Consider the following 22,645-nt stretch of genomic DNA (forward strand, 5'->3'; position numbering starts at 1 on the left):
GATGAAAGATGAAGACAGTTTAAGGAGAGAAGGAAAGAGGAAAACCCAAGCGATGCAAAAGCAATCACTCATCACTCCCTTTGAGCAGAATGATGCCCAGCCAGTCTCTGAGCTGCTTTGGAAGACCAACCACCCTTTTCCTTTAATGCTGAGCATGACATTATGGGATATGAGCTGGGGACAGCTTTCCTGGCTGTGTCCCTTCCCAGCTTCTTTCTCCTCCAGGCTGCTTGCTGAGGGCAGTGGGGTGATGGGGCAGGGGACACAGAGAGAAATGGGGACAGCCCTGATGCTCTGCAGGACTGGTCAGCACAAGCCACGGGTGTGCTCCCAACACTGTTCAGCCACAAATTGAACACACACTGCTGTGAAAAACATTAAATCCCAGGCAGAACAAGCACAGTGGTACTTCCAAGAGGCCACACTTTGATTTTGCATCTAGCTTACTGCTCCTCATCCCCTGATTTTATCATTTGTCCTGAATAAAGGACTTATAAGTGAAGCAACAACTATGAACCATCCAGAGATTGGTGCACATCTAAAATGGGGATTTTTATTAGTGGCAAGAAAACTTCTGCAGCTAAAAATTTGCCCTTGTAATCTAAAGCATCCTTCATGTCTGGTCTCCCCAAGGACCAGAGGCCAAAGGAGTTGAGGTGTCTTTCAGAAGCAGCTCCCCCACAGCTGCTGGGGGAGCTGACAGGCCCCATCCTGATCTGTTTCCAACTGAGGTATGTCATCTCTTCCCTGATTCCCTTCCTTTCTAAAACTTTTTTATTCCTGGAGAATATTTATGGTAGCAATTACAGAATGGCAAACCAAACAACTCCAGCTCTGGGCAACAGAATGACCTTTAACCCTGCTCTGCTTTGCCTTGTCAAATGCTTGACAGTAATAATTGAAGACACCTCAGGCTGTAGGGATCCTCTGCTGCAGTCAGACAGAAAGCAAGCAGTGCTGGAGCTGTGGCACACCTCCTGTATTCATACCCTCATAACACTGAAAAGGGCAAGAGGCTAAAGCAGACACAGACACACTGCTCTGTGCTGAACCCATAACCTCAAATTGTCAGTTTTTTGGATTAAAAAATATTTACATTTACAATCAGAAAAGGAATTGCAGGTTCTTATTTGCAGTGTCACTGAGAAGATTTGCTCTGACTTGCACACTGAAGCACCCATGGGACCTTCATGAGAAATCCTTCACATAAACCAGAGGCAGCTGCCAGGCTGGAAATGCAGGATGGACACACAGAGTACAGGCAAGTCCTACTGAGGACACAGTGACTTTGAAGAGGTTAGAGACATGGCACATCACCAAATGGATGTGGAACTTCCCAGCCAGAGCAGCTGCCAATGCAGAAAGATGATTCTTTTAGCATTCAAAAGTTTATTAAATTTGAAAACATATTACACCTGAGTAGGACACCTATGGTATTATTACAGGAATAATATGTGCAACTCTGAAACCAGATTTGAAGGACAGAAAGAGATCAAGAGTCACAAAAATGATACAGAGATCAGGAGAGCATGTATTAAGATTCTTTATCTATTTATCAAAATTAAGATGTGTATTAGATGCATGAAAGAAATGAGATTCTTATTCTAGAATAAAAAATGTCTGGATGAATTTAAACTGGAAATAAGGCAAAATTAATTAAGAATGAAACACCCTAAAAAAAAGGCAAGTTAACTTTCACCATATGAAGTCCTCAAAGATAAAATACTACAGTCTAAAACAACCTAAAACAATTTGCTTGGTGCAGTTATCACTGGTTGAACAAACTAGATGCTATTCAGAAATTCAGACCAGACAGCTACAGTGCTCCATCAGTTATTAAAATCATGACTCAGTAAAGATTCCTGGAGAATGCATGTTACATCCTGTAGTATCCTTGGGACTTTGCTTCTGATTAGAGGATCAAAACAGGAGAGATACAGCAAAATAATTTTCCTTGCGTGCAGAAAATATCTGTCTAGTTAAACAAGTAATGGTTGGAAGTATTTTATGAACAGAAGGAATCCATTTTGTAACACACTGAAGTAAACACTTGGAAACTGTCACTTACATGACATGATTACCTACTGGAGTACATGTTCTGTCACTGTCAGGTGCTTGTCTCAATTGCTGTATTCATGGGCAGAATAAATGCTATGATTGCAACATGAGAGGGATGAATTGTTGACAAAGTAACAGAAATTTACTACCTGTGTATGCAAGAACATTAAGTACTACATGCATTTTCTTAGCATGTCTATGACCAAACAGCCAAAGGAAATACAATGAAAGCTTCTTACTGAAAACCATTTCCTTAAAACAACTTTGAGCTTAAGGAGTGAAAAATCTTACCTGCAAACATATTGCCAGGTTAACTCTACAGCCAAGTGATGTGCTGACAGCCCGAGGATGGAGGCCCAGGTCTTTGAATAACTTTGAAAATGACTGAGTAAGAGCTATCCGAGGTCGTTCTTCTGCCACTACCACACACGTCCGTACACGTGAGAGGTCCAGTCCCCTTGCCTAAAAAGAAATCAAAATGTAGCAAAGGCCACAAATGGGCAGGTTTAATGCAAAACAGAAGTTCTTAAGTGCATTATGCAGGTAATATGATTCCAGAGGAACAGCAGAACAGAGGCTAAGGTATCATCACAATTTCCATTTTTCCTGGAGGCCAGATGGCCAGATGACACTCTAATAGCTGGAGAAGCACACACTTGCTTGTCATCTCAGCATTAGCACATAGGAAATGATGGGCATGCTAATTCTGAAAGGAGGGAATGCTATTTCCCCAAATTAATTCAGACGACAGTGAATAACAGAAAACAGGAAGCAATGTCTAGACTTGGAAAAACTGATTAGGAAATTATTAAGAGAGGATGGTAAAGGTTGGAGTCATCATAAGTATCAGCATCTCAAGATAAATTTATTTCAGTAGCACATGGGAAATTCCAGATGATTTCAGATATTTAACTGGCTACCTGGCTTTTAATTTTGGTGGGGGGAAGGAAGATGTACCCTCCTCTCCATACAACAAGGATCATCCAGTTAAAACAACACAGTACTTTTAAGCATGTGATTATTTAACTATAGAGGTCAAAACCAAACTAGTACTTCATATAACCAGGGTATTCATAAAACACACTATATAATGTAATACTCCTTGAACCTCTTGGACATTTACACCTCTGTTTTCTAGCACTTGCCTATCAACAGAGGCTGCAACACACATCAGAAAGCTTAGGTAAATAAAAGCCTTTCCTTGATGTTTAACAGCCCTGTGATCTGAAGAATGACTAGTATTGATACACAGCCTCTGGCAAGGAAACGTGGGTTCTGTGGAAGCTGCCAGTGCCCTTTGATGATTTTCTCCTCCCAGCAGACACTCAGCAGAGTGTTGAAGGCTCCCAAAGCCCATGGGCAGGCAGCAGGGCGGGCAGGGCAGCAGGAACACTCACCTTCAGCGACTCTGTTTGCGAACCGAGTCCCTTAGTACAGAGCTCCATGACTGAATAGGAACAAAAAGTGTCCCTCACTTTGTACTGACTCACTGCAAGAAGCCACAGGGCAGGGTTGGTCTCCAGCTCTGAGGGAGGAATCAGGATAGACTGGTGTCCTGAATAAACGCTGCAAGACACAAGATCCATTAACACACACTGAACACCCGTGTCCACAGACAAACCACGTAGGTGAATACACAGTTTATCACAGCACTGGCTGGATCATGTAAAGCCTTACAGTGCTCCACAGCTCCAGAAGTTTAACATAATGTTTAACTCTGGTTTTCTGCTGTTCTTCCAGAGTCTATGAGGACTACAGGCAGAATGTGCTCCTAAACTATGAATTCACTCAAAGTTCCAGTGGACTTTGCTCTTAGGACTGTACCAAAAAGAGCAAAATAGCTCAGCTATTAATGGTGCGAATAAGCAGTGTAATAATATTTTAAAAAATTATGTGTTGCTGACGAATACTTTGGATTGAGTAATTAGCATTTTAAGAGACCTTGACTAGAAGAGTACTTTATTACTTAATATGGAAGCAACCTGCCTCCTGCTAAAGCAAGCAAGAGGTCTGCAATAATCTTCAAGGGAGTAAATTTGGCCCTAATTTAACATCCCTTGTAGTTTCAAATTTATTCTGTGAAAGTTTCATGAACTTTTGAAACTCAAATATACTACATCTCTTGTATACTGGATACCCACTGAGCATAAATATTGCAAAAATACACTTATCAGGGTCCCTGAGGGAAAAATTATGTCAGAGCTAATTTCTCTGGTACCTAAGAATCTCCCCAAGGAAAGATATTCCCAATTTGATGACTTTATTTCCCATGGGTTCTATGTTGTTCACTCATCTCGCATAGGAACATTTACCATCAATTTTACACTCCTCTCACATCTCAATTTGTGATCTGGAGATATTTCAAATCGGAATGATGACAGCATAAAGCCTCCAAATCATAGAAGTTCTGAGAAAGGACCATAAAAACTGCCAAGATTTATGATGCCTAAAAGAATTTCATTTGTGACTTGAAAACTTGAAATGCCAGCTTGGTAAAGTAAAGGCAATGTTTCCAAATCCAAGTGTCTGAGGTAAGACATGAAATGGAACTTTATTTTCAGGAACATGAGCATCTCGGTAACACTGGACATCAGGCAGCTTTGCAATCCTTGCAGATGGGCTGCACACACACACACACACACACACACACACACACACACTTCCCTCCTTAGTGAGTGAGTGCCCCCACTTCCCCCAAACCCAGAAGAGAGTGCTTTCAAAAGCTGTGCCATGTAGAATGAGCTTTGTGTGACCTGGATGTCTCTACTTGGTACAATAAAGGCAAAAGAGGTGAACAAGTCCAGCCACAACAGCAGTTAATAATCCAAATTGTTTAGGTCTCTGCTGGAGTATGAGCCTGATGATATCATGGAATATGTATGAACTATAGTTCAAGCAATTTCATTTATCACAGAGGAGAAATTTATCTTTGACTGCTTGTCCCCACTGATGCCACTCTGGGTGATTGATGAGCAGGGGCTCACCAGGGAGTGATGTGTTCTGGGGTGGGGCTGACATGATGGGCACAGCACAGGGTGGGCAAATGAACCATTACCTTTTCATGGAATCACAATAAAGCATCACTGAACCTTGAGCATGTGCTGCATAAACATGTGAAAAGAGATTTTGGCAGCATTACCCATGCCTGAAAGGGGAATGCCCTGAGCTCAAGTGAAAGATCAAACCAGCCAGGGAGTAGTACTGATTGTTACTATAAATATTACCTCACTCTTTCATTCTTAGCAAATTCTATTAAGTTTTTCAGAGAAGTAAGACCAAAAGGCTGCTTAGGGCTCCACAAACAATCAAGGTGTGCAATCTGTCTGGCAAATACATAATTCTTACAAACAGGAAGCTGTAACCACTCAAGTAAAAACCTGGGACAGGCTCCAATTGGTCAACTGGTATAAATATACAGTTTGGAGCCCATATATATATACAGTATATACAGAGTATATACAGACATTCACCTTCAAACCCTTCCCTCTGACTGTGAACTTCTCTAATTGATACAACCAGTAGCAGGTGAAAAAATTATCTGCACAATAATAAACATGATGCCAGTGTGTCAAATATGGGAGAACTATTACTCACAACCACATTAAGATCCCTTAGGTATCACTTATTCAACTGGGCAGACATACCAAAATCAAAACCAAACCAAAAGAACAAGCTTTATCCCTGTACTGAAAAGTGTTCGCACAAACTTCACAGCAATATTGGAGAAAAAAGCTGCATTGCTTTGGTAGGAAACAGGAAACTGATTCTAAATGTATTTTACCAGGAAATCATTCAAAATAGCAGAATTTACACCAAAGACAAATAAAGTTTTCCCCCTCAGCAACACTAATGTGTGAGGGTGAACTGTCTACCTGTCTTGATCAACTTACAAAGAAAGTGGTTTTGCTCCCACCAACAGTCCTGTAGAAAAGCATGAGGATCTGGATGCAAAATAACCCATCTTCTTCAGACTGAGGGAAACAAATACTTTTATAATCAGGCTTAGACTAAAAAAATCACTCCAATTAGAATGAAACAAATTAAGATGTTGCTAGTATGTTTTCTGAGTTTTCTAATGCCTCAAAAATACTGTGGAGTTCAGGATCAAACTGCACAGCAGAAGGAAATATCTATTGGGAAGAAAACTTTCTGTGCTGGAGAGCCTGACACGTGCTGCTCCTGACTGCAATACACAAACCTACAGCCAGCTGATACCATGCCTGCAAACTTCACACCCAGCACAGGCCCTGCCTGCTGAGCTGTGGTTTAATAATCCATGCATATCCTCTGATTTGCAAGAGCAGTTGGTGGAGCTACAAGAAGAACTACAAAGGCATAATTGTGGGGTGAATGTACCAGTTCCACAGCTGAAGTGCTGTATGCAGCACCTGGTCACCACAACGTTGGCCATAATTTGGCTCAGCTCCCTGAATCAATCTCTGAAACATTGCACAGAATTTGTGTCTCAGTCCAAGCCACAAAATGCTACACATCCCTGAAAATTCACAGGTTTATATTCCCTTGAGAAGCTGTCTATCACCCCTGTTTTGGTAGAGAAAAAGCTGAGGAAAAAATACCCTTGTACAGCTGGTTGAAACATTTCATACCATTCTAGTGGGTTCAAACCACTGTGAGGTGTAAGAGGGTCATGCTCAGCATGAATGCCAAACATGACACAGAGGACCATGTGCCTAAACAAGCTGCAGTTGTGCAAGGCTGCTTTGGAGGTGCTGGATGAAGCTTGACATGGTTCCAAACCAACAGAAAGTTCTGTCAATGCTGCCTCCATGTAATTCTAGGAATGGCAGAGAAGTTTGGTGGGTTCATCCAGGTATGGAATTCTAGATTTGGTAGAGTTAATCTTGAAACAGAGGCACTGAACAAGGTGAGGTAATTCCATCTCACCTTGAAACAATGATAGGTAAGATGGTTAAGCTGTCAGCTTGGCTATTCTCATACAGGAACCAACAAAATAATGGTGAACACTGGCAGCAGGGGGATGAATGGGATATCAGGAAAAACTTGGGAGTTTAAATATAAACTGTTGAACTTAAATTCCCCTTTCTGAGGCTGCAACAATACATGATACAATGGACTAATGCAAGATTTTGCTTATGTAAATACTGGGAAAGAACTGTATCAAGATTGTCACAGAAGTATCCATCTCCTGATACAGGTCTTAACAACAGGAGCAGACACATGTAGAGCAGCCCTGGATCACAATGTCTTTTGTCACAATGACTTTTGGGATGCAGATGCAGAGTGAAATGCAGTGGTGGCTGAGGTGTGAGATCACCTTATAGAAATGCTCTCTTCCTTTAGGGGACTGCAGAGCAACCCAGGGGAAAAAATATTCATGTGGTGGACAAAGCCTTGGACTTTGGCTGTAAGTGAAGAGCCCTGTCTGCCTGCACTAAGCAAGGGCTGCCCAAGGACAGGAACACTCCAGGTGAAGCACCAGGATGTATTTGATACAACAGCACCATCTGATCACAGCACTGGCTGTGCTGCTCTGGCAGCAAACGGAGATTCCTGGAAGGACCTCTTGGCACTGAACTGTTCCACTGAGTTGGAGCTTTAGCCCATATTGTGCTGAGGCAGGTCAGCAGTAAAAGCTGAGGTTTTATTATAGTCCCAAACATTTCAGCAGGTCAATAAATGCTGACAATGGCAAGCGCAATCTGCAATTGCATTCTGGCAGTCACTGACCCATCACTGCCCTTCCTCCTGTGTCCTTGTTGGGTGACATGAGCTGCTTCCCCCTTCAGGGAAGGAGGCAGCTGGGTGCTGCTGAATCCTGTAAGTGTTTGCATCTGCATTTCTACAGATGATATTTGGCACTTGGTGATGAGGGACAGGTATGGAACAGGTATCTGTCTTGGTAGAAGAGTCTTGGTAGACTTAGTAGAAGAGTCTTCACAATCACCTGGACCAAGCTTGTAGGAAGGAGAGCACGGGCTATAGAGGACAGTGTTTGGGAATGTATCTCTCTTAGGCTTCAAAGGACTTGGGCCAAAATTAAATCTTCAGTCCTGGAGATCCAACATGAACTAAAAACAAGGGCTTTGGGAGAAAAAGTAAAGGACTTCACACCACCTGCAGAGTCCAAAGACGACAGCAGGCACACAGTACTCTAAGAGCATGACTGCACATGGTAAGCAGATAATCCATCAGTACCAGAGACGGCAAAAGGCCATTGCTCAGCCTTCAGCATCATTCTGGTTCCTTATCACCATCTCTCCTGCCTCATTTCTGGGCATTTCTCCAGAGGTGATGGAGTAAGTCTGCCAACTCACCTCAGAACTCACATATCAAGGTGACTCAGGGCATTCAGCTGCCCTTGAACTTTCCAGGCTTGAGGCAGGTTTAACAGTACTGATGTCATGTGGAAGGAAAGCAAATTGCCTCTTCCACAAATTGCCACTGGCTACAGGCTCTCCAGGAAACCGGCACACAGCAGTGTGTGGGCACACCACACACCTTCACACTGCTCCTGTGCCAGTTATGCACTTTGCAGAGTGCATGACAGAAGTTTATGTTCATATCCTTCTCTTCCCATGTCAGAGTTACCCAGCTCTGATGTGGCATTTAGCCTTCCTTATGCAGTCTTGCCTTTAATTTGCTGCATATGAGCTGGAAATTGGGTGAAATGCTCATGCCTGCCAGTTATCTTCAAGTTAGCCTAAAAACCCTAACAATAATCAGTGATTCCTAACACAATAAACTTCCCTAAAATGCAGTTCTCCTGTCAGTGTTGTTATCCCGTGCTTACTTCTTGCACAGTTCCACCTGTCTGGTTGCTAAGAAACCTTGCAGTCTTTCTGTAGCAGAAGCCACCTGGCAGCACCACTGTGGATTTTGGCCTCATGCTATGGAACAGAGGCAGAGGAGCAGGATGGGAGGAAGTACCTTCCATGGAGAGCCTTCCCTGTACCATTTCCTAGGAGTCATGTTATTTATTGCATGGCTGCTGTGGACCAGAAAATTCTGTTCCTCTGGTCCAGTCTGAGTCTCACTGACTTACAACTGAAAGGCTCAGCTCCTGAGAATATATATAAAGTTTATTAAAAATTATTAATGTACTTAATTTGAATTTGAGCAAGGACAATTCTGTCTCCCAGCAGTAAAAGTAGAACTGCAATTTGAGTTGGCTTAGCTGGGCTAAAATAGGGGGGAAATGATTCTCTTGCATTACTCAGCAAATTAACTATCAGTTAAGTGAATCTTCACTAATGAACTGCAGAATGCTGGATTCTGCCCCACAGTGACAAGCATTAAGACAGGGACATCTTAATTTCAGGAAGCATTTCGAACAACAGGATTTAGAGTTCAATATTTTATATTTGAGGTATTTTTTTTTCCTTTTAAAGAACGTAATACATTTTAAAATGTAATGCAATGCAAGTCAGAATACTAGGATCACCTTCTCAGAATAGATAAATGAGATTATAAAAGAGAAAAACACAAAGATAATGTATTCTTTTATTGAATCATGAGTAAGAACTCGTTAAAATTAGGAAGTTAGGGGTTTGAGAACTCACATGGGGCTGATGTCTGCTGCCACACCCAGGACTTGCTGTTCAATGACAAAGGTTCCAAGGAAACCCTGCTGGAGCATGCAGCCAGTTTACAGGGAACAGTTCTTTTTAATGTATTGCTCTGCTTTGCAAGGTTTCTTTTCTTTATTATTTTATAACCTTTAGGCCATAAAATAATAAATTTAAAAAAAATAAAAAACTTTGCAAAACTATGCAATATATTCAAACTTACCAAAGGGCTGGCTCCATGCTCCAGCAGCTTTCCTAAGTAGCTTTGACCTCACAGAATGGGGCATTCTGGGGCACCACAGTGGAGCAGGCCAGCACAACATCTAAGCACCTACAATGGGGATAAAAGGTTAGTTTTTCTTTCAATTTCTTAGTCCATGCCAGCTTTGGTCTAGTTAATAAAGGAATTTAAATGTACTTTTAACTGCACCCAGCACAGGAGGTTGCTCTTGCTTCCTGCTGGGCTCCTAAAACAAAGAGTTCCTATTTAATTCTCAAAAGCCCCAAACTTATAAAAAATTGAAGATCAAACTTCATTTCCATATGCCATTAGAAATATTAATTTAGTAAGTGGAAGTGGTGACAGACAGTCATAAGTTTGGAATAGAAGTTTCTGAGTTAGAAAACTGGGTTGAAATGTTGGGCAGGATCCAGTTATGCTGAATCTCAAAGAGTAAAAAGGCGAAGTCACAAAATTTTAAATTATGAGGAGTAAGAGCCTTATAAACTCCAGGATGTATTTTTTCCTATCACATTGAATAATACTAATTTCTAAAATAGTAATGAAATGGAAATTAGATTTGTAAGTGGAATTAATTAGGCTGTATCTGATGCCAGCTTTCTCCAAATGACAATCGCAATTCTTGCAGCCTGAAGTTTTTCTGATTTAATAGGAACAGGGGATCAGTGGCAAAGAAGAGATTGATGTGAAGGTTCATAAGACTCGAGTGCTGCTGCCCTGATCTCAGCTCCCTCAAATCCCTTGTCTCCTTTCTCTTCTTTGAAAATGGTATATAAAATTTTCTATTCCTTCTGTATGCTACAAATGAGCGCAGACTCTGATTGCTTTCTCCCAGAGGCTTGCTGCCTTAATTCACTTGCCAGTCATAAACAACCTCCTCCTTCTGAAAGGCTGAGTGCTATCAGTATTGGGAAGGACCTAAGGGCAGCAAATGCTTATTTGTTGGAGAAATGGTTCTGGAAGAAAAAAAATTTGCATTCAGGAGAGTCTTGGGCATCACAAATTATTTGTGTTTTGGACAGGTCAACATTTATCTGTTTTATGGCTCTACCATGATGTTGCACAGAAGTTATTCCTGGATTCCAGCACTATCTTATACAATGATACATTCCACAGCTGAACTCTCCTGTGGTGCTGCCCAGACCTTCCCTGGCCTAACACATCAGCACATGCTGGAACACTCAAGTCTTTATCAGAAATAGTCAACTGGCTTTAAAAAAGCTACATTTTAAAAATTAAAGCAGAATGATTTAATTAAAATCTCAATATTTCTGAAGGGGTTTTTTTGCAGCCTCAATAGCTTTACTTTTATGTTGGGTAAATAAAACACTGAAAACCCAGAAGTTTTTCAAAACAAAGGCAACTCTAATCCCTATGAAAAATCCAAAACAGTATTAGGCAAGTACGGCTTAAATCAAGAAAAATGGATCAAGAATGAATAAGATAATACTGTTAATCTTTAGCCTATTTAATATATAATAACAAATATTTTTAAAGGGCAATAAATGGTGCCAATAGCCTACTTTTAAAAAAGCAATAATTGCTGAAAAGAAATTGTTGCAGTTGCTATCAAATAATATTTCCTTCAGGTATTTAGTAAATTGGTACAAAGTTTATCCAAAGTATTTTAATGCTGTGGATTATCTTCATTTTAGCAAATAAAAATAGCAGTACTGCTAACACCAAAGAACTTTCTGTGGAGAGAGCAAAGATGTCAGACCACTGTGACTCTGAGATGCCTTCATCAAAATGGGCTCCATTAACACTCCCACAGTTCTTTTCCTTTCCCTATGTATCAACCCAGCTAACTTAAAAAAAATCAATAGACCTGCTTTCAGTGCTGAACTGTAACCTCCCTTGGGTATAGAGATTGACAGAAATGTTATATTTCCAAATTTATTAACCCAAGAAGCTGATTTCACTAGAAATGTTTTGTTTTCTGTTAACTTCTCTACTGCCATATGAGTACGTGCAAGAAAACACACTTCTGCAAGAAAACACTTCTGTGTCTGCAAAAATCACATCCCTAAAGTCCCACAAATGACAGAGTCCCCTGATATCTCCTCCTGCTTTCAGATTAGAGAATGAAAAAGAGGACATGAGGAAACCACTTCCTTAAGGTAACATTGGTAAAGCTCTAAACTAAATCAATCCAGGCTCTGCAGGGACAGCAGTAAAGCAGCAGGAGCTCCATGAGCAGCCCTGCCGATGCTCTGATGCATTTCCCAGCCCAAACACCTCCAGCCATGCCCTGCCCAAACAAACCACACCCTCCACACTGCAGCTTCCACACAGCTCCCAGCAATTCCAGCTGCCTGTGGCCGTCCCACAGGCACTGCCTGCTCCTCCCATCCTTCCATCACTCACACCATCCTTTCTGCTGTGCCACAGCACAGTGAAAACCTGTTTCAGAAAAGGCTGAGGAGAAGCCTCACCTGCAGAGGCACCAGAGGACAAACCCAAGTCCACAGTAGGGGTCCAAGCAGATGGCCACTTCCCGGGAGGGATAAAGCTCACACTGCAGCTTGATAGAACGACAAAAGGCACTAGTGGCTGCATGAGACATCTGAAACACAACAGCAAAGCAATTAAAATGATCAACTGTGTCATTGGAAGGCTCACTCCCAGACTGCATCAAGTGCTCACATCAATTACAAGATAAAAACACCAAATAAATATTGACTTTATGCTCAATGTAATTGGTTTTATGCACACAGGTAATTTATATCTTAGAAAACATAATTTTCCTTCAAGAGGGCATCCACATAATTGTGAAAGGGGAGAGCAGACAGAATGAATGGTACGTTCGAAGTGATTTAGGAAGAAAGCTGTGAGTGGTTTAAAGATGTGCTCCAAGTTGTAAGCAAAGCTAATGATAACATGCTACACTTTCTGGAAGAATAAAGGAATGAGTGACTGAATGAAACACTTCGTTGATCATCAGTAACATATTTTAAAGTATGTATTTCTTAACAAAGTAAATAAAAAAATGCCAAAGCACTTTTTAAATTGAAAGGATTTTGCCAGCAAAGCAGTACTAAGGAGCTAAACATTCAGCAATAAAAATCCCCAATAAACTTGGTAAAATTTCTGTAAATAAATATCTGTAAAACATCTTCATGTTATCCAGCTCCTGGTTGAGAAACAGGCTCTTAAATTCTTGGTAAGGAAGCTTTCAAAGATAGTACAAGCAGAAAGTAGAAATGAAAAACCTGATCCAAAGGAAATTATTCCGATTTTTTCCCTAGTTTTATGATGCTTTCCACACTCACCCATCCTGACTTACAAGTTCTCATGACAGTGGAAACAGGAAAAGATCTTTTAATGTTTGTCTTCTCTATTTGTAACAAGAAAGACACCAGTGTTAGAAATACAGTGTGGATAGGAGTTAACTTGCCAAACCTTTGATCTCTGCCACATAGAGAGCTGGTTGCTTTATATAGTGCTCCCTGAGAGTCAATGGAGGAAAACAGGCACTTGGAAGGTAAAATTTATTTGATCTTAAAGTAAACAGGGGAATAAATCTCCAGAAGTGACTTTTTCTCCATTCCAATGACAGCCATAACTGAGGCTGGATGTGGTCCAAGTGATGCAAAAGGACCAGCTCGGAATGGGTGTCTGTGTGGTGATCATCTGCAGCCTGAAAATTAATTCTACTCCAGCTGAATCAAAACCACTTTTTCACATGGGATTAAACTGAACATAACTGATACAGAACTGCTGTTCTGTGAATTTTTACACCATACTGCATGTAAGCAATTGAAAATGTTGAGAGTAAATGCAAGAGGAATCTACTAATTTCAAAGTGATTACAAAACATTTATCAACTTTTGAGGGGCCACAGGAGTTATTTAGCCATTTCTTTTAATTTAGTACCACTGCATTACGAATATAAGCCTTGTGGCCTCTTTTGATCATTTTATAATTAATTAATCACTAGTGATGATGTAGTAGATGGTAACTGTTTACATAAACCTGCTGAATCAGTGACCTGCAGGCTCTGTGACCCAGATATTAGAAGCTAATCAAGAATTCCTCGATAGATTTATCTGTATTTCCCTCTAGCCACACTAAGAAAGGCTCATTGACTAGTCCTGCCTTTGACTATCTTTGAAGTTTCCCAAATACTCACTTTGCATAGTTAGTAGCCATTTCTGCAAGTCTGATGAAGTGTAATTCAGACCTGATTTAATACAGATGACTGCATCTGAAACAATCATTTGAGGCTTTCTCTAGAGGAAATGAAGACTTATGTGACATTCACACCTTTAAAAAAATAGATGTTTTAGATAAGTCAGATAAATGACACCCTAAAAGTCCCTGCCTCTCTCTGTTGGCCACTGAGGAGCCCAATGACTACTCCACATCTGTAGGCATTGTAGCTATTCAAAGTTACATGGAATAAATGCTGCAGGAGTTCCAATATGTGACCATCAGCCAGGTCAACCATTTAACCATCAGTCAGCCTCAGGCTGGTCACTTCAACAGCTCTCTGCTTCCATCCCTTCATCCAAAAACTGGGAAAATTATGTTTTCTTTGTTTATAAATTTGACAATTTCTGCAAATAGATGGATGGTACTAAGGAGTGTGAGGAGTTCAGCACAGGCTCCAAGTGTGATACATCAGCAGAGATTGCTAAAGTAATCATAGCCCTTGGATATGCAACAAATAGGAGTAAGGAAGGAACAGGTAAGAATAACAGAGTGATTTTAGTGTGTCTTGGTGAAACCAGTAGTGGGATACATAAGTTAGGTAAAACAGATTGATGAATTGTGGCTAGAGCCACAATTGGAGAAAATGGCAGAAATAGTCAAGAGCTCAAAATGGCTCATCTTAGCAAACAAATCTATCAATTAATTTTTGCAGCTTAATGTAGTACTATACTGGGTGAATATATCAAAGAAATCATTAGGTCCCTTAATTGCAAGAAGAAGAGAACATTGAAAACCAGTGGCCAGTAGCTGAGTTGCAATAAGAAGGGAGCAATGAATGGGCACTGGAACAAGCAGGAAAAGGATGACAGTCTCATTTCCCTCATAAAATGGAAATAACAGATGCCTAAGCTGGAAAATGCTTCAGGCAGACAAACTAGTGGTCTATGCACAGGAGTAATGGAATGAAAGTTTTAGCCTGAGGAGGAGGAGTGGGGCTAACCCACCACACACAGTCCTGTATCAACTAGAGAAAAACTAATTTAGTGTCAATGGATTCAAACAATGTCTGCATGGGAGGAAGCACTTCAATTTCTGCTTCCAAAAATCACAAGGAATCACCTGCAAGCCAGGCAGAATGGCAAATAGGGCAGCTTTGAGCATAAGTCCCTACCTTTACCCCTGCCAGCATGCCAGTGGTGGAGACACTGAAGTCAAGGTAAGCAAGTGTTTCAGGGTTAGAAGGTTTGTAGATCTGTGCAGGCCGCTTCTTTGGCAAATCATCTGGTGGAGACAGAGACAGAAACGTGTGTGTGTCACTGCCCAGCCCAGGGACACAAGGGACCGAGCTCCCCTGGCCCAGCACTCACCTGTGTCCAGCACTGGAGGCCATGTCCTGATGTCCACGGCTGCCGCCGCCTCCCGCGACCGTAACAATTTACAGATTAATTGCGTGGTCATTAAGCAGGCAGAGCGGCTCACCTGGAAATTCAAGAAATAAATAAAACCACAATGGGATACTAATTAACTCCCCCATGAAAATGGCAAGACTGTGACTTATTTTCTGCCAGAACAGGACACAGGTATATCAACTTCCTGTTTTGTGACTGGCAGGTGAGAAGATGCTCAAAAATGCAGCTCACAAAGAAGACAAAGTCATGTGAGTTTTACAACTTACATGAAAACTGCACTTTGAGAAGAGCATTGTAATGAAATTAAAGTCACCTTAACAGTGAGAATGTGACCTTTCCAACACATTGCATCAGCTCTCACCCCAAAGTGCCAGTAAAGAAGACTGTGTCCAAAAAAATTTCCTATGTGACAATAATGTATCTTGGTTCATAAACAATATTTTCAGACAAACCAAAATCTAGTCTGACATTTTATTTTAATACTTTTACTATCTTAAGTCAATTCTATGTTAGCCATGTATTTCCAATTCCTGTGCTGTTGATAAACCACTGGGAGCTCTTCTGATATTGGCAAAAGTAGTTCTAGAACAGAAATTTACAGCAAATTCCATCTGCACCAAACTTTAAATGATAGATGCTGAATTCTCCTTTTAGGTTTGCTATCCTTAAAAGTTCATAGGTATCAAGTACAAGAATATTTCTTTCTTAAAAAGAATACTTCTTATTAATAAAAATTAATATGCTTAAGGAATTCAGACAAACATGCATAAGAGCACTGAAATCGCTGAAGATAAAACACAGGAAAAACTGGAAAGGCAACATTATTTTTCTTTTCCCCAAACTTTGAAAATCTGTGCAAATGCTGCTGAGTGTATTTTTTTCTTTAAGGAAAATGAAACATTTCATGGCACACCAAATTTCCTGTGTTTAAACTAATAAAATCAGTAATCATATGTACATTAATTTTACCACTGAGCAGAACAGAACATCTTCTACTGACAGTGATCTCATGGAAGTCAATCTTTAGAACACCAGAAATTTGGACATTTTGAAATTTGGAGCAAACATCACTGAATCAAACTCTAATCTCTTGACACTCTAATCCTATGACTGCCCTGTATAGGCTGTTTAAATACTTCAAGCTAAAAGGGAATACAAACAAAGCCACTGCAGCACCCTTTAATCCATTTTCATTGTCATGGCAAGGCAAATTAATTCTTACATCACTAATCTTAATCCATGAAAATCTTGATTTGGGACACTAAACCATAAACAAAAGGAATTTCAAGAGCTGGTGGTTCCCAGCCCCCTCAGGAATTACATAATTGGGATGATCAGAAGGTTCATTAAAATGCAGAATATCCATGCCTGGAGAATTCCACATCAGAGGTAAACACACAGGGACAGTGGGAAGGAGGAAGAACACAGCTTAGCTACAGGTTAGAAGGGGCTCAATTCAGTTATATTTTACAACTACCAGCTCATCACAAAACACAATTATGCAGGCCAAATTTTACTCAGAAGTCATTCTGACTGACTTCAAAAGGTGCTATGCAGACATACAACATGTTAGAGCAGGCACTGACCCCATCACATCAGGGAATTTGTGTGACTGCATTGGCAATGAAAAGACAGCTGCAACATTTTAATTTCTACAAAACCATTAATCTCAATATTGAGATAAATTCTTGTGTAAAACAAAGCTGAGAGGTTTATAAGTCTGACTGGCATTAACATGGCCAATAAATGTCAACATTTTATCTAAAGTTAGTCTATCAAAGGGACAATGAATACAAGCAAGCTTAGATCTGTCAGTTTTTTATCATGAAATCAAACATCTAGTTTAGCTATTAAACTTTAAAAGAAAAAAACATATTTTACACCACCTCTGTGCGTTAACAATTGATGTTTAAAAACACAGAGTGCCAAAATATTCAATAACAAGAATCCTGAAAATAATATAACAAATTTTCATACCTCTTCTGATACTCTGTGGCATCTGATGCCATAAGGAAAGTGAAAAATTACAACTATCTCTACTACTTGTTAATTGAAAATATCAAAATTAATTATCAATGGTAAAAACACATTTGTTTAAACTGGTTTCTTCAGAATTCCAATCAGTAAATTAGAAACTGCCCAGTGTAAAGGGCTATCTAATTTCAAATATTTTTACTTCCCTCAGTAAGAAGTATATTTTAGTTATTTATGTGCAACAAAGGTTAAAACATTTTTAGATAAAGCCAAAACAGCAAAAGAAAGAATTGAATGAAAAAGTCTGAGCAACACTTTCCTGGATGAAACAAAATACTGACCAACATCTTTACAACAAAACTTTGAAATTGTTTTAAAAGGAGAACAGTTGGCTATTCAGAGGTGAGCATGCCATTGGTGACATTATCTTCCTAAATGTACATTTATAGAGTGCACTTCCCACTTAGGTTTTTCTCAAGAGTCTGTGTGGCTCTGCAGGTGAGGAATCCTACCACAGTTATATATATTCATAGCTATATAAATATTTATATATTTATATAAAATATAAATATAAAGAAGCATTTAAAATATATTTATTGAAAAGAGTCACACAACTGGGGCAAAATGTGACAGCTCAGGTGAGCAGGTTGTGTATTGCCAAGCAGTGTTGACTTTGCAGCACACTGAAGACCAGAGCCCTGGAAGGAACACAACTCTTCAACCCAGCCACCCGTCCCTCAGACACAAATCCTAAAGACACAAATCTTTCACCAGACACACCCATTTCATCTCCTCATGCACTCCGGGGTGCGTGCTCACCTCCACGATCATCTTGACGGTGGAGTTATATATATTTATAGCTATATAAATATTTATATATTAATATAAAAATATAAAGAAGCATTTAAAATATATTTATTGAAAGGAGTCACACAACTGGGGCAAAATAAGACAGCTCAAGTGAGCAGGTTGTGTATTGCAGCAGTGATTTTGCAGCACACTGAAGTCCGGAGCCCGGGAAGGAACACAACTCCTCAACCCAGCCACCCCTCACTCAGGTTACTGCTCCTAAAGACACAAATCTTTCACCAGACACACCCATTTCACCTCCTCATGTGCTCTGGGGTGTGTGCTCACCTCCACGATCATCTTGACGGTGGGCAGGGTGGTGGCGATGTTCTGGGGGTGCGGCGGCCGCACCGTGATGGGCACGCAGCCCGCGTACAGGCACCCGTAAAACGCCGCGATCAGGTCGATCCCTGCACGGGAACAAAAAAATCAAACAGCTTCATCACACACTCCTGTGTCAGCATAAATAATACTTGGAACTGCACCCAGAAGGTTAAATGAGTGACTAAGCCCTTTAACGGATTTTTTTCAGCCCCTTGTCAGTGTTTGCTCAGCTTCAATGGTTGCTCTCAGCTGCACCGTTCTGAGCGTGAAAAACCACAGGTGACACACAAAACTGCAGCCAGATAGCTGATTTAGGAGAACTCCAGTTTGTTGTTCAGGAAGTAGCCTGTTAAAAGTGTGATTTCTACATATTAATTATCTTCCTAAATGTACATTTATAGAGTGTACAAGAAGAGGGATGGCCCAGCAAAAGGACAAGGTAGGATGATGCTTGGTCCTATCAGCTGCAGCAAGAACATCTGGAGGTCCCATAAAACACTGTCTTTCTAATGCCATTTTTAACCTCACATACTTATCTACCTGAAATTTTGCAGTAAAAAAAGGAAGTAATGATTTTGAAATCCTGCTTCTAACATAAAATTTAGTGCTGTGCCATATAAATATTGAGAGCAGGAGATGGACAATATGACCCTCCAGGCTACCTAAGGAGGTTGAAAAGACAACAGTTCAAAGATCCCTTGAACACTGCTGTCTGTCACCTCCCTGGTCCTGTACACAGGCTGTGATAAGATTACATTGGGGGCTGGTTTATTCTTTCAGTGGAAAAGGATCTGCAGTACTGGTCGGTTATTGTTCCTTCAATAAAATGCTTCATTCATAGGAAGTGAAATACAGAAAACAAACATTTAAGTTTGAAGTATTAGTCTTCTTTTGTGGAAAAGGTTTTCCCATATTAACCATTGCAAAACTGCTCCTATAACTACATAGATATAACCAGTGTCTTGCAGTCCTTACAAACCAAATATCACATTACAGACCTTAAATCAGACTGTTTATTTTGCTAACGCACAAGAAATGTTAAAGATGAAAGAGTAGCACTAAGTCAGAAATAATTTCAAGCAAATGTCAAATGTGTTACCAGTTAACACAAACTTAAAAGCCTTGATGCCAAAGGATGAAAATCAAAACCAAGAGAGCTATCTAGATTAAGAGTCTATAGAGAAAATTGTAATGACAATTTTGTATTTCTTGATCATTTGCTACTTATCAATTTCTACTCTAAAAAAACCCCCATGTATTACTTCCTGGTTGTTGTTGCTTTACCCTCATGAAATGCAGCAAGTGGGAATGGAACAGGTGAACCTAAGAACAGTTAGCAGATGGAACTGCATGCTCATAAAATAGTCTGCATCCAGTAAATTAAAAAAAAAGCTGTAATTTAATTTGACCGCTCTTAAGAGACAGGTTTTAAAAACACAGGTTAGTCTTAATCTGAACCCAAAGAAATAAAATCGGTGTGTATGGATAAAGAGAGATTCTTTTGACTAGATTTGACTAATTTCAGAGGAATGTGCACAAGGCAAACATCTTGTATTTGACAGTTCACATGGTGTGCACAGTAACAGCCCTGCTGCAGCAGCTGATGAACTTGCAGGAGTCCCAGGGTGCTGCCACAGCAATTCTTTACCTGGTGGGTAAACCAAAGCCACATGGTCTCCATCCTGTAAATGTCCCCTCTCCATCAGCATGACAGCTATCTTCTCAGCTCGTTTGTGCAGCTGGACACATGTCAGTGAGTTGGCTATTGTTCCCTGCACGGGAAGAAAGATAAATGTCACAGGAGATAACATGATCTGCTGAAACTCTATTTTCCTCTTCACCTTAGAAGTTGTGGGATGAGGGGCAGCCACAATATGCCATGCAATGAACTTAAAATATGAAACATTCAGCCTTAGGCCAAACTGTAGTTGGAAGGAGAAAATGTTTCTAAAGTAGAGGAATGTTCTCTGTTCCTTTCTCTGTGCCTTCTGCCCCCACCAAGGCAGTAGAGCAGTGTGCTGATATCCTGTGCTTCCCTTGCTGCACAGGCAGCATTCCTGCTGCAGCCAGGCAAGTGCCTTCATGGTCTGTAGCAAACTGGAGCATCTGTGGAGAGCAATTCTGAAAATTGCATTTTGTTGTCTGCATGCTGGAGTGGAGCCAAATGGCCCAGCAGAAATACTTTAAAGACAAAAGACAAAAGACACAGGATTGTGATGGGAAAAAAATTAGTCTGGAACAAAAGATAAGCACTTATATTGCATGTAAATGAAAGAGAGAAGAAAGGCCATTTGTTAAATTTGAATAACTTTGGTCAGCATGAGCTTGGCATTTTTGAAGTATTTCAAATAGTGCAAACCCAAAATCATCAAACAATCTCAGTGTTTTAAATTGAATGAATGTTACAGTTCTTGCACTTCCTACATACATATAGATGTGTGTGTATATATGCACACACAGAAGTAGATATTTAGAAAAGTATATATATCTGTATCACAAAATTCACTACCAGTGCAGGCAGACACCTCAGAAGACTAAAAACAAATGTACAGCACAGACTGGCTGCAACCAGGGCAGGTCAGGCCAGGTCTGGGCTGGGAGAAAGGGACAGAGCAGTGTGGGAAGGGCTGCATCTTGGCTTGTGTTCTTGTTCTGTGGAAAAAGAGGAGTTCAGTCTCCAGCACACCTGTGACACACCTGGCACCTATCACAAGCACTAAGTTCACTCACTCACACACACACACACACACACATATATATTAGTTCATATATACTAAAGAAGAACACATAAACATATGCTAAAATAGAACAGTGCACCAAAAATGCAATATAATACAATAAAAAAGTATTGCATCACTATCCTCCTTAAGAGAGAAAGCAAGAAGGTCCACTGTTAGAAGGAAACATTCTTTGCACTCTATTTGAACAAGGCAAGGAATATTAAGTATTTGCTCTGGGGTTGTTTCCATCCACCACCACCCCACACCACTGCAGTGCTTGCTCCCCAGGCCCCAGAGAGGAGGGAGCAGTTGCCAAAGGACAACCCTGCAAGCAGTGCCACGTTACCAGCATCACCTGGCATTCACAGGCTTCATCACAAACTGCCAGCAAAGAGCACAGCCCAGCTGGAAATAAAATGGACAAAGGGCTCAGCATTCCTCTCCATCATCCTCAGCAACCACATTTACTGAACTGCACTTCAGACAGTTTTAATCAGTCTTCTGATCAATGTGGAGACTGTTTCACTAGGAAGGCTTCCTCTAAAGGCATATGCAACTCTGTGGATGCTGGACCAGAGATGATTTCCATCTGTCCAGCCCTGAGAGTGCCAAAGCAACGTGAGGTCTGGCTGTCCTGCCACTGCAGACCTGTCAGGAATTCTCCATTTCACCTGTACTTAAAGTCTCCACTTCTTCTTTCAAGAAATTGCCTGTTGCCATGGTTATGAGAAGAAGGACTCTTTGTATCCCCACACACATAAGCATAGTTCCTACTAGCAGACAGGGAATTGCTGTAAATGAAGTGAATTTGTGCAAAGCTTGTTTACATTTAAGACTTTTGGCACTTGCTGCCTGTGAGCCAGTGGGAAGTCACTGTTTATATGAAGTGTAGGGAAGGAGAATCCTGTTGTTGGACAAGAATCACTTGGAAACATCAGGCAACTACTCCCTTTGGGCCTTTAATGAGCTATCCTAAAATGTAAAGGTGTTGCAATCCTTCATGACACACATTAAAAACAATGTACTGCACTAATTTTGAAATATTTCAAATTCTCAGAGCTTGGGTTACAGGAAAACACTAATCTCAGTGGACTTCCATTAGTCATCCACTGCAGGATGCCTGAATGTTTTAGAACAAAGTGTACAGACAACGTCCAAAGAAGAGAAAATAGGAAAAGTTACAAATCAGAACTAAAATTCAAGATGGGTAATAAAATTTGCCTAGGGCAAACCCCACCAAATCTGTCCTTTTCCATAAAATATTAATTCACTCCAAAAAGCATTACATCTCAATCAAATTTCATATGATGAGATACTCTTCACTGAGAGTAACAGAGAAGCTGTAAAATCCAACTACTCTTCACTTCT

At 40.5% G+C, this 22,645-nt stretch overlaps 1 protein-coding gene across 2 annotated transcripts in view; it reads right to left on the minus strand.

Moving 5' to 3' along the window:
- Nucleotides 1–22,645, minus strand: part of DIP2C (disco interacting protein 2 homolog C) — a 311,802-nt gene that overhangs the window by 35,930 nt on the left and 253,227 nt on the right. For both annotated transcript variants that reach the window (XM_058800262.1, XM_058800269.1), the window contains 7 exons: nucleotides 20,206–20,329; nucleotides 18,522–18,643; nucleotides 15,369–15,480; nucleotides 15,173–15,282; nucleotides 12,282–12,412; nucleotides 3,456–3,624; nucleotides 2,350–2,520 (listed from right to left, as the gene is read on the minus strand). In XM_058800262.1, coding sequence (XP_058656245.1) covers nucleotides 2,350–2,520; nucleotides 3,456–3,624; nucleotides 12,282–12,412; nucleotides 15,173–15,282; nucleotides 15,369–15,480; nucleotides 18,522–18,643; nucleotides 20,206–20,329 — 939 coding nt within the window. The remainder of the gene's footprint in view (nucleotides 1–2,349; nucleotides 2,521–3,455; nucleotides 3,625–12,281; nucleotides 12,413–15,172; nucleotides 15,283–15,368; nucleotides 15,481–18,521; nucleotides 18,644–20,205; nucleotides 20,330–22,645) is intronic.

Source organism: Ammospiza caudacuta, chromosome 1, assembly GCF_027887145.1.
Source record: "Ammospiza caudacuta isolate bAmmCau1 chromosome 1, bAmmCau1.pri, whole genome shotgun sequence".
In the NCBI taxonomy this organism is placed as follows: Eukaryota; Metazoa; Chordata; class Aves; order Passeriformes; family Passerellidae; genus Ammospiza; species Ammospiza caudacuta.